The 15,837-nt window shown below is 45.1% G+C and overlaps 1 protein-coding gene across 5 annotated transcripts in view; it reads right to left on the bottom strand.

Annotated features, from left to right (window-relative positions):
• Nucleotides 1-15,837, bottom strand: part of LOC119655274 — a 20,106-nt gene extending 4,269 nt beyond the window's left edge. The window contains exons 1-3 of one of the 5 annotated variants that reach the window (XM_038061089.1): nt 15,581-15,837; nt 15,455-15,529; nt 3,148-3,261 (exon numbers count right to left, since the gene is read on the bottom strand). In XM_038061089.1, coding sequence (XP_037917017.1) covers nt 3,148-3,232 — 85 coding nt within the window. In that variant the 5' untranslated portion in view covers nt 3,233-3,261; nt 15,455-15,529; nt 15,581-15,837. Of the gene's footprint in view, nt 1-3,147; nt 3,262-3,365; nt 3,573-15,407 lie in introns of those variants that run through there. The other 4 variants (XM_038061087.1, XM_038061088.1, XM_038061086.1 and 1 more) reach the window with 4 other exon arrangements.

The following is a 15,837-nucleotide window of genomic DNA, read 5'->3' as shown; positions in this document are numbered from 1 at the left end:
ATGTAAACAGATGCCAATCGCATACTAATTATGCTTTGGCGCTAAAATATTGACATGAAAGTTATTGTGATACCAACTAAAACCAAGAAAATGCATCCAATGTCATTAAAACCCAGTTGAGTCATAAGCATCGGAGAAATGCTGGGGCGGTCCTGGTGGGCCCCGATCCTCTCGAGAAATGGGCAAGGGTTCTCGACGCATGAACGGTGTCAGGACGTAAATTAGTCCGAGCAAAACAAATACGTGTCTGCACGTGCATAGAAATCTGTGCTCTACAAGAAACCCGGTCTGGTCTGGTACCAAAAGCTGGTTAGGAATGACGTTTTTCAAATGAAGGGTCTGGGAAAAGAAACGTTTCTACTAGAAGTTCCTCGACGATAAAATGCTGGCCAATTGATAAATTTACAAGAATGCCAACCGAAAAGTAAAGAAAGCGCTCGCTAGCAGTCCATCACAGGGATCTTTATGATAAACTGGACACTCGGGATGGTGTCAAAAGCCAACATGAACGCACACAAGATATCGAACACTTCTGTTGCCTTAATGACCAGAACGGTACTCTGCCAATCGACCAACGAGCCGCGACGAATAGATGGCGAGAATATTTCGGGCAGACTTCAACTGAAGAATTTGTTCATCATACACTTCCACGATTTCCCGACACGCTCGCACTCATCCTCTCCTGTTTTGCGTTTGGGGCGACCCACTCGTCGGCCCTTCTTGGGAGAGTGAATTTCACTGCATGGCTTTGCCCGCAATGCAGTCATCGCCCCTCCTTAATGTGTGACTTATCCACTGCGTCTTTCTTCTTTCTTTTTCTTCAGCCTTTGTCCCGTTCACAAGCGTCTTTCTATCACATCACATACGAGTTCCAAGCCTGTACGCCGACCAAATTTTTCGTTTGATATGGTGTCAGCTCAGTGTACTCCGATGATATGACGCAGACATGTTTTGACGAAAGCTTGGAACTTTTGAGTAGTTCACTTTCCATGTGCTACTCCTTTATAGGAGAACAGAAAGAACACTAGCACAAAACATTCCAAACTTGATCTTAGTTTTGAGATAACTGCATTTCCAGATTTTAGACAGGGCACTGAAAGCGAATCTAGCGCTTTTAATGCATCGGGCAACATCTAGTTAGGTGTCGCGGTCGACAGAAACCACGCTCCCTAGATATACAAATTAATCGATGCTTTCGATGATCTGCCCGTTAATGCAGATAGGGAGAGTGCGATGACCTATCAACCTTAGTTTTGTTAGTGTTTAGTCTTAGTATCTTCAGTCCAAATCTATTTGCCTCTCTTTCCAAATTCGGAGTTATTTGGCTAAGGTCCATGATCCGGTGAGAGCGCAAAAAGATGTCATTAGCGTAGTCTATGTGTTTGAGGAGAGACGTCATCGTCCATTGAATTCGTCCACGTCTTCCGGATAAGGTAGCATAGAGAACGTTACTGATAACAAGAATAAATAATATCGGTGACTGGATGCAATCCTGGCGGACCCCGCTTTGAACCTTAAAATCCTCTGAGATTTTACCTCGGGGTAGCACTTGACATTTTGCAGCATCATATGTCACTGTGGCAATAGCTATTAGTTGCCTTTCCTACGTAGAGAATTCTAGATACATCACGCTATCGTAAGCTTTCTCGAATCGATGAAGAGCAGGTGCAGCGAAGATCTAAACTTTGGGCACTGTTTGAAAATGATCCGTAGGGGGTTAATGTGTTCAATGCAGGAGGATCAGATTGAATTTGTATAAAACTGAATTTTTGTCGACCCATCTCCATGAAACGGGCACAATCACTGTAATTGGCAATGACCTGCGCAGAACTGACTGCCAATGGTGTTATAAGGTTGCTTGCAATCTGGATGAAATGGCGTTAAACAACTGGTGTTTTTTTTCTTTGATGCATGTCAGGATTATTTTAGCTATTATCTTTGTGGCGGCAGGGAGGACGCACCTGCAAGCATTGCCCACAACAGTTCCAACTGTCAGCGCGACTGAAGTCGAGGAAGCAATAAAAGAATTGAAATCGGTGAAAGCGACAGGACCTAATCTCTGAGTTCTGCTAAGCGAAGAGCTAGAACCCAACACTAAGGCTCAGTGAACTCTTCAGTCGTGTTATTCAGGAAGGTATAACAGGTAGTGTCAGAAGTGTGTTGGGTTAAATTACACCACCACGATCAGAAAAGTAAAGTTCGAAATGTTGCGGCTATATCAAAACCGCTTCGTGTCTCTGTCGGTGTTCATTAAGGAAGCGTCCTTTCATCCCTCATCTTTGCTTTTGTTATGAACACTGTCATACAAGATATTGAACGTCCAGTGCCCTATACATCACTTTATCCAGATGATCTTTTCCTAGCGTCTGATAGCAAAAATGATCTCGAGTAACTTGACCAAAATTGGGATGATCGCTTCATTCAACACGGTATCAGATTGAATTTGTATAAAACTGAATTTTTGTCGACCCATCTCCATGAAACGGGCACAATCACTGTAATTGGCAATGACCTGCGCAGAACTGACTGCCAATGGTGTTATAAGGTTGCTTGCAATCTGGATGAAATGGCGTTAAACAACTGGTGTTTTTTTTCATCAACGTATTAATGAACGTCTATCCTTTATGGTTCTGAGTGTTGGGCGACTATAAGAAACAATGAACAACGCTTGGTGGTAATGGAGACGGAGATGTTGCGTCGGGCTAGTGGCGTAACACGCTTTGATCACTTCCGAAATGAGGATATCCGCGATCGATACGGGGTTGCACCGATCGTGGAAAAATTTCGAGAGAGACACCTTCAATGGTATGGTGACGTAATTCACTTGCCAAGATTGGCCTGAACATCGAAGTCGATAGGAAACGACCAAAAGGCCGGCCGAAACAACGGTGGCTTGATGCGCATATGAATTGAAGAGGTAAGCAAAAGGAAAGGTTTCTTTCAAGAACGAGAGGAATTTAAGAAATTGTACGTCTATGGGTTCTAGGTGGTAACACAAGGGTCAATAATAATACTAAGAATTATAGATAATCATCAACCATTTCAGTTAAAAGATACCAACAATAGCATGTTTATTTATAGGCCGTCATGTCTACCGACTTATTTAGTATTCATTCTCTATATGAAGTGAAGTCGTGTGTGTCTCACCTGAGGTAACAGTTTCTGCTACTACAACCAATAGTAGACTCAGTAGTTGTCCCGAATATTCCATTATTAAAGATTGGCTTTTCATTTCAGTCCACTTAATCCACTTACAGGGTGCTGAAAAAAATAGATCGCTTTTTTACTTATCGCACCAAAACAAATGTAAGTATATAAAATAGATAATATAAAGCCACGATAATGTCATACGCAATACGAGATACCTTGGCTGAAATTAAAATATTTCGATTTATTTGGTTTTTCAAATTAAATCTAATATTCAAACGCTCTATTATACTTGAATCCTCGTCAACTGCAAGCAGTTGTTCGTCCGCTTCGTATGGTGTACTCCGTGAAATTTGGCAATCGGTCGGCCTTGGAAAAGATATTCCCATCTATATGCTACAACGTGCAGTTAGTTACTAAATATTGTAGTTGCTGCGTAAAATTTTGACGCGAACGTTTCGACGGTCCTCGTTTCGAAGCTGAACCCCAGATAATAATTAAGGGGGTCATCCCGTGTAAAGGCCTTTTTTTGGCTTTTTTTAGGCTTTTTTTAGAAATTTTTTGTGAAGAACCGGAGAAAGATACAAATACGATTTTTTCACCATGGATTTATTAATATCTTGAGCATAATAATTTTTTCAGCCCGATCGCAAAGTTCGTTATTGAAATACAGAGCAATTTATACACCCATCTCCAAAAAAAGCTGTTTTTCTGCTTCCACGCTAGATGACGCTGCGATCAACTTAAAGAAAAAAAACTCAAAGGCATTTTAATGTACAGACTTAACTGCAGTCCACAAACTAGGATTATTAAAAAATATTAAAAACTAAATTTTTGGTGCCTTAAAAACTTTTTTTTTAAATTTTGGTGTTACTTTACGGCTTCGTCAATGAATAAAAAAAAAAAAACTACTGAATGAATCGCAATTATCCTAGTTCGCGGACCGTAGAAATATGTTCTGAATAAGTCCTGAAAATTTCAATGAATTTGGTTGGATGGATTTTGCGCTATGGTGGCAGGCGATTTTCAACATGCAGTTTCGAGAAAAACGCATTTAAAAAGTAGAATGCGATTTTTAGCCATAAAACCTTAACTGACCATTAATCTGCTATACCTAGTCCATAAACCTTAGGTTGCTTGAAGAAACACATGTACGGCCTTGGCTTCAATTCTTGCCATCTTAGCGAAGTCATATCTAGATACAATTGATGCCAAAAAAAATTCGATTACTCCGATCCGACACACGGGATGACCCCCTTAAGTTTTTTATCACCATCATTAACGGCGCAACAACCGGTATCCGGTCTAGGCCTGCCTTAATAAGGAACTCCAGACATCCCGGTTTTGCGCCGAGGTCCACCAATTCGATATCCCTAAAAGCCGTCTGGCGTCCTGACCTACGCCATCGCTCCATCTTAGGCAGGGTCTGCCTCGTCTGCTTTTTCTACCATAGATATTGCACTTATAGACTTTCCGGGTGGGATCATCCTCATCCATACGGATTAAGTGACCCGTCCACCGTAACCTATTGAGCCGGATTTTATCCACAACCGGACGGTCACGGCATCGCTCATAGATTTCGTCGTTATCTAGGCTACGGAATCGTCCATCCTCATGTAGGGGGCCAAAAATTCTTCGGAGGATTCTTCTCTCGAATGTGGCCAAGAGTTCGCAATTCTTCTTGTTAAGAACCCAAGTCTCCGAGGAATACATGAGGACTGGCAAGATCATTGTCTTGTACAGTAAGAGCTTTGACCCTATGGTGAGACGTTTCGAGCGGAACAGTTTTTGTAAGCTGAAATAGGCTCTGTTGGCTGACAACAACCGTGCGCGGATTTCCTCATCGTAACTGTTATCGGTTATGATTTTCGACCCTAGATAGGAGAAATTATCAACGGTCTCAAAGTTGTATTCTTCTATCCTTATTCTTCCTGTTTGACCAGTGCGGTTTCATGTTATTGGTTGGTTGGTTTTCGATGCTGACGTTGCCACCATATACTTTGTTTTGCCTTCATTGATGTGCAACCCAAGATCTCGCACCGCTTGCTCGATCTGGATGAAGGCAATTTGTACGTCTCGGGTGGTTCTTCCCATGATGTCGATATCGTCAGCATAGGCCAGTAGTTGGGTGGACTTAAAGAGGATCGTACCTCTTGCATTTACCTCAGCATCACGGATCACTTTCTCGAGGGCCAGGTTAAAGAGGGCGCATGATAGGGCATCCCCTTGTCGTAGACCGTTGTTGATGTCGAATGGTCTTGAGAGTGATCCTGCTGCTTTTATCTGGTCTCGCACATTGGTCAGGGTCAGCCTAGTCAGTCTTATCAATTTAAGTTTTTCACCAGCATAAGACATCCTGCACTGAAAACCTGGGCGAAGTATAATCGGTACCGATGACGAATCATGTGTAACCGCTTTTGCACGTATTTACAACCGAGGTACGATCAGATTTTTTTCGAAATGTACAAATGTATTTGAAAAAGATAGGAAATAATCTTATCACCTTGCAGATATAAACAATGGCTTAACTACAGAATGCAGAATGCAAAGTTCAATTTTTATGAAATGTTGATCAAAGCTAATGTCAGGCCAAAAAACGCCAAAACGGGTTTCAGCCCAAAACCAGGAACCCGGGTTGCATGGTAGTCAAAAGGTAGCTGACGCGGTGTGGGACGATACTTCTTCGCGACTCTATTAACCACACCGAACCGTTGGAGTACCGAATTGTACGGATAGGTGGATACAGAGAAGGGCAAGGAAGGGAAGGCTATGCTGTGCCGCTAAAATGTAAGAAAACCCATATGTGTTATAATCTCCTCCTCCTCTTTAAAGAAATATAAAATGTCATCAATCATGCAGGGATCTGAGATTTGTTTAAGGTTAAAAAACTCCTGCATATAGTCCAGCTTATCCTTTAAATAAATACTTAAATCTTAATTGCAGGTTACTGCAATCCCAGAACTGAGCGATTTAAATATCTCGAGAGGCAGGTTATTGCCATTGCCTGAACTCAGCGATTTAAATATCTTGAGTCAATGCTATCAGCTAATGGAGAACTGCGTAATGAAATTGCTTCATGCATTAACGCATAAATGAGGTGGCATTCCACAACTGGTGTTCTTTGTGATCGACGTATCAGCGCACGTTCCAAATCTAAAATTTACTGCAATGTCTTCCGTCTACCGCTCTCTATAGTTCTGAGTGTTGGCCGACTATAAAAGACAATGAACGGCGTCTTGCGATAACGGGGACGAAGATGTTGGATTACACTGGTGGCGTGGCATGTTTGGATTCCGTCTGAAATGAGAATATCCGCGATCGATATGGGTTTGCACCGATCGTGGAAAACCTGCGAGAGAGGCGTTTTCGATAGTGTGGTCACGTAATTCACGCTAACGAGAAGCAACCAAAAAGCCGGCCGAAACAACGGTGGCTTGATACGCTGGATGGGGATTTAAAGGCCACACGATTACATTCTGATCAGGCATTTGATAAAATAAAATGACGAAACCGATCACGGCGAGCCGATCACGCTTGTGAACGGGACAAAGGCTGAAGAAAAAGAAAAAGACGTGAGGAACGACGAGTACAGGACAGCTCCGTGTCAAATAGCTAAAAATTCCATTTCCCTCTATTTTTTAAAAAGCGATTTAAATAAATCATTTGATGGAAAACCCTATATAAATAGCCAACCTCATATGCTTCACACCCTAAGTTTAATATTATTAGCAAATGCCAAAAATGTAACCTACATCAAATATAAACAAGTCGGGAAACCGGAAGCTGGACCCTTCAGGTACGAAAGGTTTTGTGTATTTCTGAGTACGTAGCACGTAATATATCCATATATTATGTGAGAGTATCCACTTTCGGGTAATATTGAAATTCATAGTCTTCAATTTTCAAAGAAGCAACAACTTTGACGTATTATAACTTTGTTAGTAATGGTGTGATTTCCACCAAACTTGGTGAGATCATGCTCTATATTATACCCTATATTGTTTGCGATATATTGTGGTGCTAGCATGAACTTAAGGGGGGTTTTGAAGCCAATTACTAAAAATTATAGTAATATACTATTATTAACTTTATTTGTACAGATATTAGTATGGAAGGTGTTTCGGAGCCCAGGCACCATATAGTGGCAGCCTCCTGATTTTTTTCAGATTTTTCGGTTGGGTAGTTTCTGAGAATGACCCCCTTGTGTTTACACAAAACCTTAAAAAGGGCTGGGGAGAATTAGATTCTTCTGGAATGGAATTTTAATATTGATAAGTTTGAACCGCAATAACTTTGACACTAATAATTGGATTTTCATGAAACATAGCATGTCTATGCACGAGGCTGTCCTCTATGTCGGCACAAAATTTAGTACACCTAGGATGAACTAAAGGGGAGAACTCGAGTGGCAGCTCTCGTGGCAAAATGAAACTAGAGGCAGATGGACTGCGCGGCTCATCGGCAACTTAGGTGCGTGGCTGAATCGGAAGCATGGTGAGACTGACTATTTCCTTACCCAACTTTTAAGTGGGCATGGAAGTTTTCAGTCTTACCTACACAAGATTGGAAAGGCGCGTTCTCCGGATTGTGTGATTTGCAATGGAGTTGTGGGCGACGCCCACCACACTTTTTTTTCTTGTGGAAGGTGGGATGGGGTTCGTCAGCAGTTCTATTTAAACACAGGGGATCTCTCTCCAGACAACATTGTCGAAGAGATGCTGAGGACTGCTGACAGGTGGAACCGTGTTGCCCATTACGTTCGGGCCCTTCTCGTTGCTAAGAAGATGGACAGGCCGGTGGAGGAGCCGGATGGCAGGGGGTTCCTTCAACTGACAGTTCCCTTCCTCCTCTCCCCTCCCGTTGGTGAAAGGAATTCCCTGATTTGAAGGCTCCGCAAGGCGGGAGAGTTCGGGGGCTAGCCCGAAGTAATGTGACAAATGGTTCCAGGCTAGCTCTCTGACGATGGGGAGGTGTTTAGTTGGTAGTCCGATGACGTACCGAATCGGGAGTGTGTAAATGCATTCACCTACCCTACCCAAAAAAAAACGAAAGGGGAGTTTTCTAGTCAATTTCTAAAAGTTGATAATGTGCCTTTAGTACATTTATTTGAGCAGATACCGGAATGGGACATCTCTCGAAGATTAGATTTTACATAAGTGTTTTACACAAAACCATAAAAAGGACTGCGGATAAGTAGATTTTTCATAAATGCGACTTTAATATTTCACGCGAATGCCAATTATTCCTGTTAATTATGACGGCAGCATCTAATTTGCATGGCTTTGGAAGCAGTTAATTCGTGCGAAATTGCAACTTTTGGACTGCTATAACTTTGGCGTTAATGGCCATACTGCCAAAAATGTTTCCCGAGCAAATACTCACTTGTGAGGAGCAGGAAAAGCCGCGGCAATAGAAACGGAGGACCTTATGGGCCTCCTAATTGCTCAGAATGAAGACCTCCATACCCGACTATGGAGAAGCTTCAGAAGCAAGGCGGAGGGCAAGGTTAAACTCCTCACGATCGGGGTAGATGACCGTTCCCTGGAGGCAATTAAACGTCGGAGTTGCCATATCAACTACCGATTTGGCAACATACCCGTGCATGTGCACAGGGAAAATCCGAGGAAAGATACCTGGGAGGAGACACCGGGCGAAAAACATACCGAGGTCCCTGAAGAAGTCTCGAAAGCCATAGAGGCGGAAAGGACTGGATCTATCAGGGAAATAGACCTGCTGTCCAGTGAAGAGCAGAATCTGGACGACCTAGACCTAGGACTCCTAGGGCTCAGGGTGGACAGCAATGCGCAGGATAGCGCCATGTCGGAGGAGGAGGGCGACACTCCGACAGTGGAGAAGAGCTCCAAACAATAATGGAGCCAATGGCCAGCACTAAGATAGCCCACATAAACCTCCACCATGCGAAAGCTGCATCTGCGGTGATTGCAAGGGCAAGTTCCAAGGAGAACATTGGAATAGTGCTGGCTCACGAGCCCTGGCTGTACCGGGGGCAGATTCGCGTCCTGCAAGGAGGAAGCATGCAGGTAATTTGGGACTCCTCTTGTGAAAAACCAAGAGCTTTCAGAGTTCTTAACCGGGGACCTTGTGGCTATCCAAGTCTCATTGGAAGCCGGGATGAGAACTCGAGAGGCAGTTGTGGCATGGGGATACTTCCCAGGAGACGAAATCCGGGCACCACCGGAACAAGTCGCAAAACTGACGAAGTATTCCGAGAAGAGGGCGTTACCATTTCTCCTCGGGTGCGATGCCAACGCCCACCAGTCTGGGGAAGCAGCGACACCAATCGTAGAGGTGAGTGCCTTCTTGAATTTATTCTTAGTAATAAGTTAGAAATATACAACGTAGGGAACACTCCAACATTTGTCACCAGCACCAGACAGAAGGTACTAGATATAACTCTAGTAAACACCCTAATGAACGGAATGGTCAGGAATTGGAGGGTGTCGGATGAACCCTTTATGTCTGATCACAGGATAACCAGATTCGACATTGAGGGTAACTCCGAAATAGAAAGAATAATAAGAAATCACTGGAGAACGAATCGGGAATCCTACGTGGTAAGGGGGAGCATAACACTGGGATACATACTAAGGGCATGGAGACGGGCAAAAGTGGTCTTTATTCCGAAAGCGGGTAAAAAGGATCCTTTTCACCCTAAATCTTTCAGATCAATTTGCCTAACATCGTTCGTACTCAAAACGGTGGAGAAGGTCATAGACAACTATATTAGAAATAACCTTCTCAAGCGTAATCCCCTACATCACTGTAAGCTCGCTTGCCGGGCAGGACGGTCAACTGACGGGATGCCATAGAAACAAAAGAAATTGCACTGTGCGCGTTTTTGGATATCAAAGGAGCATTTGACAGAAATACAAGATGTCCTGAGCCGCAAAGAAGTGGGAAACACCCTGGCATTCTGGATGGGCAAAATGCTAGAAAGCAGGCAAATAGAAGTACCGACAGGTACAAATTCTATTGTCATGAGCACCACTTAAGGCTGTCCATAGGGTGGAGTACTATCGCCGCTCATGTGGAGTATGGTAGTGGATGAATTCACTACGTGGACGTGTTACTGGAATACAAGTCCAGGGTTACGGAGACGACATTGTTTTAATCTGTAGGGGCAAATATGAAGATACCCTATGTGATAGAATCCAAACTGGACTAAGGGTTACTAGTGCCTGGTGCAGGAAGATGGGACTCCGGATCAACCCAGCCAAATTCACCATAGTACCATTCACTATGAGGCGTAAGCTTGATCACCTGAGAGCCATAACATTACATGATAGAGAGGCGACACGAGAAACAGAGGTCAAATATTTAGGAATTACGCTAGACGAAAAATTACTCTGGAAGACACATGTCGGAAAGCTACGAGGGCTCTGATGACTTGCAGATCCATAGTAGGAAAAAAATAGGGTTACAGCCCGAAGATACTACTTTGGATATATATTGCAATAGTAAGGCCAATGATAACCTATGGAGCGGTAGTCTGGGCAGAAAGAACCGAACTCAGCAAGGGAGCACCGGACGAACTAGCCAAGAAGAGAGCAGGGACGCCTTTACACGGGCCAGAACCCTTCTGTGGAATCGGAAACGGTTTCATGGCTATGAATCTGAGAAATTCAGAGGATCGGTTGAGGGAACTATACTGGGCAGGCCTACCAGGGATGGAGCAGTCCAGGGTGCTTATTGGGGGATACGAACCCATACGCACAAAGGATTGCTTAAACCTCACCAAAAAGAACCTCCGAATCATGGTGGGAATTCTCACTGGTCATTGTCGGCTAAATTATCACCTAGGGAAGCTAGGGATATCTACGGACACTACCTGGAGGTTTTGTGAGGAGGATGACGAAACCTCTATACATGTCCTGGGACAGTGTCCGGCACTTGTGCAAAGTAGGTCGAGGCATCTATAATAATAATAATCGTTGGCGCAACAATCCATATTGGATCAGGGCCTTGAAGTGTGTTAGAGCACTTCATTCAAGACCGTAACGGTACACTAGGAGGCAATGTGGTCAGCATTGCGCTCGCCCGAGATTATTACCCTGATTTGACTCAGGTACTCATTCACAGCTGAGTCGACTGGTATCCGACGTCAAATCACGATGCAAATTCCACTGCCACCAGTGAGATTTGAACCGCGACCTTCCGTATGACAGGCTAGTGCATCTATGAGAACGCTTAATACCAGATGCAAAGCTGATCCTGTGTGGAGTTGCCAAATCTCCCATCAGGCGCGTCCCTTCGTGCGGATAAGGGAATGCTCGGCGAATGTGTCATGGCCATGCACATGCACGCATCCGGAGATGTGCGTGTATGGGCATGTTTATGAGCAGGCCGGATAGGTGGGAAGTAAACGCCCACCCGTGGATAAAAATTGGCTATGGGAAGGATACCCAGAAATAAAACCAAACATGGAGGAGCAGAAGAAGAATGAAGTTACGGTGCAGATCATGGAGCTGTGTGAGTTTAAAAAAGGAGTGCAGGAACATTCACCAAAATATAAGGGCCATGATAAGAGGCATCCGTTTGACGTACGGCAAGGCCCAGGATGAACGAGTAGGGAACTCGCCGATTGGGAAAGTGAACCAGGCAACTCAAGTAACGCCGGTTCAAAACACAAAAGAGGAGAAACCGGAGAAGAGGCTGCGCGAGAAGCTGAATGACTCAACAGGCCAGCAAACCCCGAAAAGAAAAAAGGACTCAACTCCCAAAAAGGCGGAGTTCATGAAAAGTACGTCTGAAGCTGCCAGTGAAAATACTGCAGTGGCTACCTCGAGAAAAGGGATCGAACCTTCAAAGGCGGATGCGGAAGCCTGGAGGAAGGTAGAACCGCGGAAAAGAAATTATCGGAGGAAGATTAGCCCCGAGGTGCTTTTCATTTCCAAACGGGGCGAAGGGTCATACGCCGACATTCTCAGGAAAGTGGAGGCAGACCCCGAACTCACCAGTTTGGGAGACAACGTCAGCCGCATAAGACGGTCCCAGATGGGAGATCTTATGTTGGAACTTAAGAAATCCAAGGATGTAACCGCGGACAAATTCTTAAGCCAAATCGGGAAGACTTTAGGGCAGGAAGCCGACATAAGAGCTAGCAGGCCGGAGATTACTATAATCTGCAAAGATATAGATGAAATCACGACGAAGGAGGAGGTTTGCGAAGCGTTGGAGAAGCAGTTCGATCTTGCCGGACTACAAGAGTCAGTGGTGAAAACGCTAAGGAAAGCCTATGGGGGAACACAAACCGCCATCATCAGCCTACCAGTGAAGAACGCACTCAAACTGTTAGAAGCAGGGAGAGTGAGAATAGGCTGGGTTATGTGTCGCCTTAGGGAACAGGTGGCGTTAAAACGGTGCTTTAGATGCCTTGGCTTTGGTCACATTGCGAAGGCATGCATTAACCCAAATGACAGGTGAAAGCAATGCAGGAGATGCGGAGTGGAAGGCCATATTAGCAAGGACTGCGGAGCTGACCCAAATTGTCTACTGTGCAAAGGAAAGGAGGGTGTGGACCATCGGCACATTGCGGGCAGCAGAAGCACAGAATGCCGGGTGGTATGCTTGGCTGGACAGTGAAAGCTTTCGAGGGGGACACGTTTTCCGCGGTGCTCAAATCCGACATATCCCTGAATGGTACGGCTGGAGAGAAAGCCACCCAGATCACTCGTTGGGTGACGGAAGCATGCGATGCTACTATGCCCAGAAGGCGGTTGCTCCCCAGTAGGCAATCTAACTACTGGTGGAACAACGAAATCGCAAGTTTGTGAGCCGCATGTTTTCGGGCAAGGAGGCTTTGCCAGAGGCTCAGGGGAAAACCCGGTGGCGACGGTCGAGAGGAGGCACACAAGCAATTGCGTGGCCGCCTAAAGGACGCCATTCGGAGGAGCAAAAAGAACTGCTTCAAACTGCTGTGCGACCATGCCGACATAAACCCTTGGGGCGAGGCTTACAGAGTGGTGATGAAAAGGCTGCGGAAATCACCCCACGTGACCTGTCCGCGCCTCCTGAAACAGATTGTTACCACTCTGTTCCCTCACCACGAAAATAGTGGAAGGCAAATTTTTGTCCAGCTAAATGACGGCATAATACCGCCTGTAACTGTGGAGGAGCTGTGGGAAATATGTGGTAGGTTCGGTGACAACAAGGCTCCAGGTTTGGATGGCATCCCCAACCGAGTTTTGAAACTGGCAGTGGAGACTAGGTCCGACCTTTTCGCCAACACCTTCGAGGCGTGCTTAAAAGAAGGAATATTCCCTGCCCAGTGGAAAAAGCAAAAGTTGGTGTTGCTTCCGAAGCCTGGCAAGCCACCTGGAAACCCAGCGTCCTATCTGCCTGTTGGATACAATGGGGAAGATCATCTGCAACAGACTCCTGCCCATCGTCGAAGCCAGCAATGGTTTGTCAGAACACCAGTTTGGTTTCCAACGCGCCCACTCTACGGTGGACGCAATTGGCATGCTGGTAAACCTGGCAAAAGGTGCACTGATTTCTGGCGGCTGCTGTGCCGTGGTGGCGTTGGATGTCAAAAACGCATTCAACTCGGTCAACTGGAATAGAATTAAAGGGGCGTTGGCTGACATAGGTGTCCCCGGATACTTAGCGAATTTGGTGGAAAACTACCTCTCAGAGAGGACTCTCTGGTACGGGACGGATGAGGGCCCCAAAGAGTACATTGTCACAGCCGGGGTACCACAGGGATCGGTACTTGGTCCCCTCTTGTGGAATATCATGTGTAATGGGGTGCTTGCTCTTCCCGTCCCAGAGGGGACTACGATTGTCGGCTTTGCTGATGACTTAGCTGTGGTTGTTGCAGCAAAACACCGAGAAGATGTGGAGGTTTACGCAACGGAAACAGTGAGAGCGGCAAAGTCCTGGCTAGAAAAGGCCGGGCTGACCTTGGCGGACGCGAAAACGGAAGCGGTCTTAATAACGAAACGCAGGAAAAATAACACTGTAAAAGTGGAGGTCGGTGGACATACGGTCGTATCAAATACCTGGGAGTAATAATTGACACCAAATTGAGTTTTAGGGAACACCTAGAGTATGCATGACAAAAGGCAGCCAGTGCCACTACGGCACTTGCAAAAATGTTGCCAAATATTGGTGGACCGAAGCATTGCCGGAGGTTGGTGCTAGCCGGAATGGTGCGCTCCATCCTGCTCTACTCGTCGCCTGTGTGGGCAGAGACGCTTGCAAACTCTCAGAGACGGAAACAGATGAACTCGGTTTACCGGCGGATGGCTTTGAGGGTTTGCAGTGTTTTTAGAACCACATCAGATGAGGCAGTATTGGTGGTGGCAGGCATGATCCCGGTTGACATTCTGGCCAAAGAAATGAGTGTCCTGTACAATGCAAAACATATGGAGGGGCATGCACAGCGTAGAAATGCGGCAAGGTCAGAGTCGCTTGATCTCTGGCAACGCAGATGGGACGACTCTACGAAAGGTCGGTGGACGCACAGGCTCATTCCCAACATTAGGGTGTGGCTTGAGCGAAAACATGGGGAAGCCAACTACCACATTACCCAGTTCCTCACGGGACACGGTGGTTGCTACAGGCAGTATCTGCACCGCTTTGGGTTGGATGATTCTCCGAACTGTCCCAGATGCGATGGCATACCGGAGGATCCAAAGCATGTGATGTTTCACTGCCCACGATTTGCGATGGAGAGAAGGAGCTTAAACCAGGTGCTGGGCAGGAGCGGGACCCCGGAGAGCTTGGTTACTGAGATGCTGGAGTCCGAGGAGAAGTGGCTTTTGGCTGGCTCCGCAATCATCCAAATGCAGGAGGAGTTGCTGAAGGAACAAAGACGGAGGAAAGCTGCAAATAGGAGAAGGATGAGTGCCTAAGAGCAAACCTACCCCGCGAAGTAATATCTCAATGGTGGTCCCGCGGGGCTGGGGCTGGAGAGACCGGGGGTGGTTTTTAGTGGGTATGAACCTCACACGCGTCCGTTGTAGTTCCGCCGTTCGGGCGGCGGAGCTGCGGCAGACGTGTCTTCCTAAGATTTTCCACCTCCGTGTACGCACAAAAAACAAAAAAAAAAACAAAGATGCAAAGCTGATGTGGAAGTAGGGAACACAATAAAGTTCCTAACGGTTACAGACCTGATCGAGATACTATGACCAATAGGTACACTATAACCAGTAAAAGGGGCATAATAGTTTTTCAAGGACGCGGTGCGACTTTCCCTTAACATAATAATAATAATACTGATGTAAGAAATTATTTACACAAAGGAAGGGCCTCAGGCAACGTCTTCAAATATCCCATAATTTACCTATATTATATTGGATATTAGTTCAAATTCTTCACAATTTTCGATTTTTTTTTTGATTTTTTCCGGGGTGAATTGCTAAAAATGTTAGAATTAATTTTGAACTCAAACTTTTCACTTCACTCGCACGTTTTTACAATCACACCCGTTTAAAACGTATTGGAATACGGTACAAGTTCACATAAGCTTTATGTACTGAAGTATTTTCTGCAATTATTGTCCTGGTTGTACTCTCCTACTGAACGATTCTCGTTATCTCCGAAAAATTAATGCCATTTATGCATATATATATATATATATATATCCGTATATTATTTATAAGGTTCACTCAAAAAATATATTTATAAATTAACAAAAAAAAATTGAACTCGACTGAAATAAGTGAA

Source organism: Hermetia illucens, chromosome 4 (genome assembly GCF_905115235.1).
Source record: "Hermetia illucens chromosome 4, iHerIll2.2.curated.20191125, whole genome shotgun sequence".
NCBI classification, from domain to species: Eukaryota; Metazoa; Arthropoda; class Insecta; order Diptera; family Stratiomyidae; genus Hermetia; species Hermetia illucens.
The sequence above is the reverse complement of the archived record's forward strand: the minus strand, read 5'-3'. Positions and strand labels throughout refer to the sequence as shown.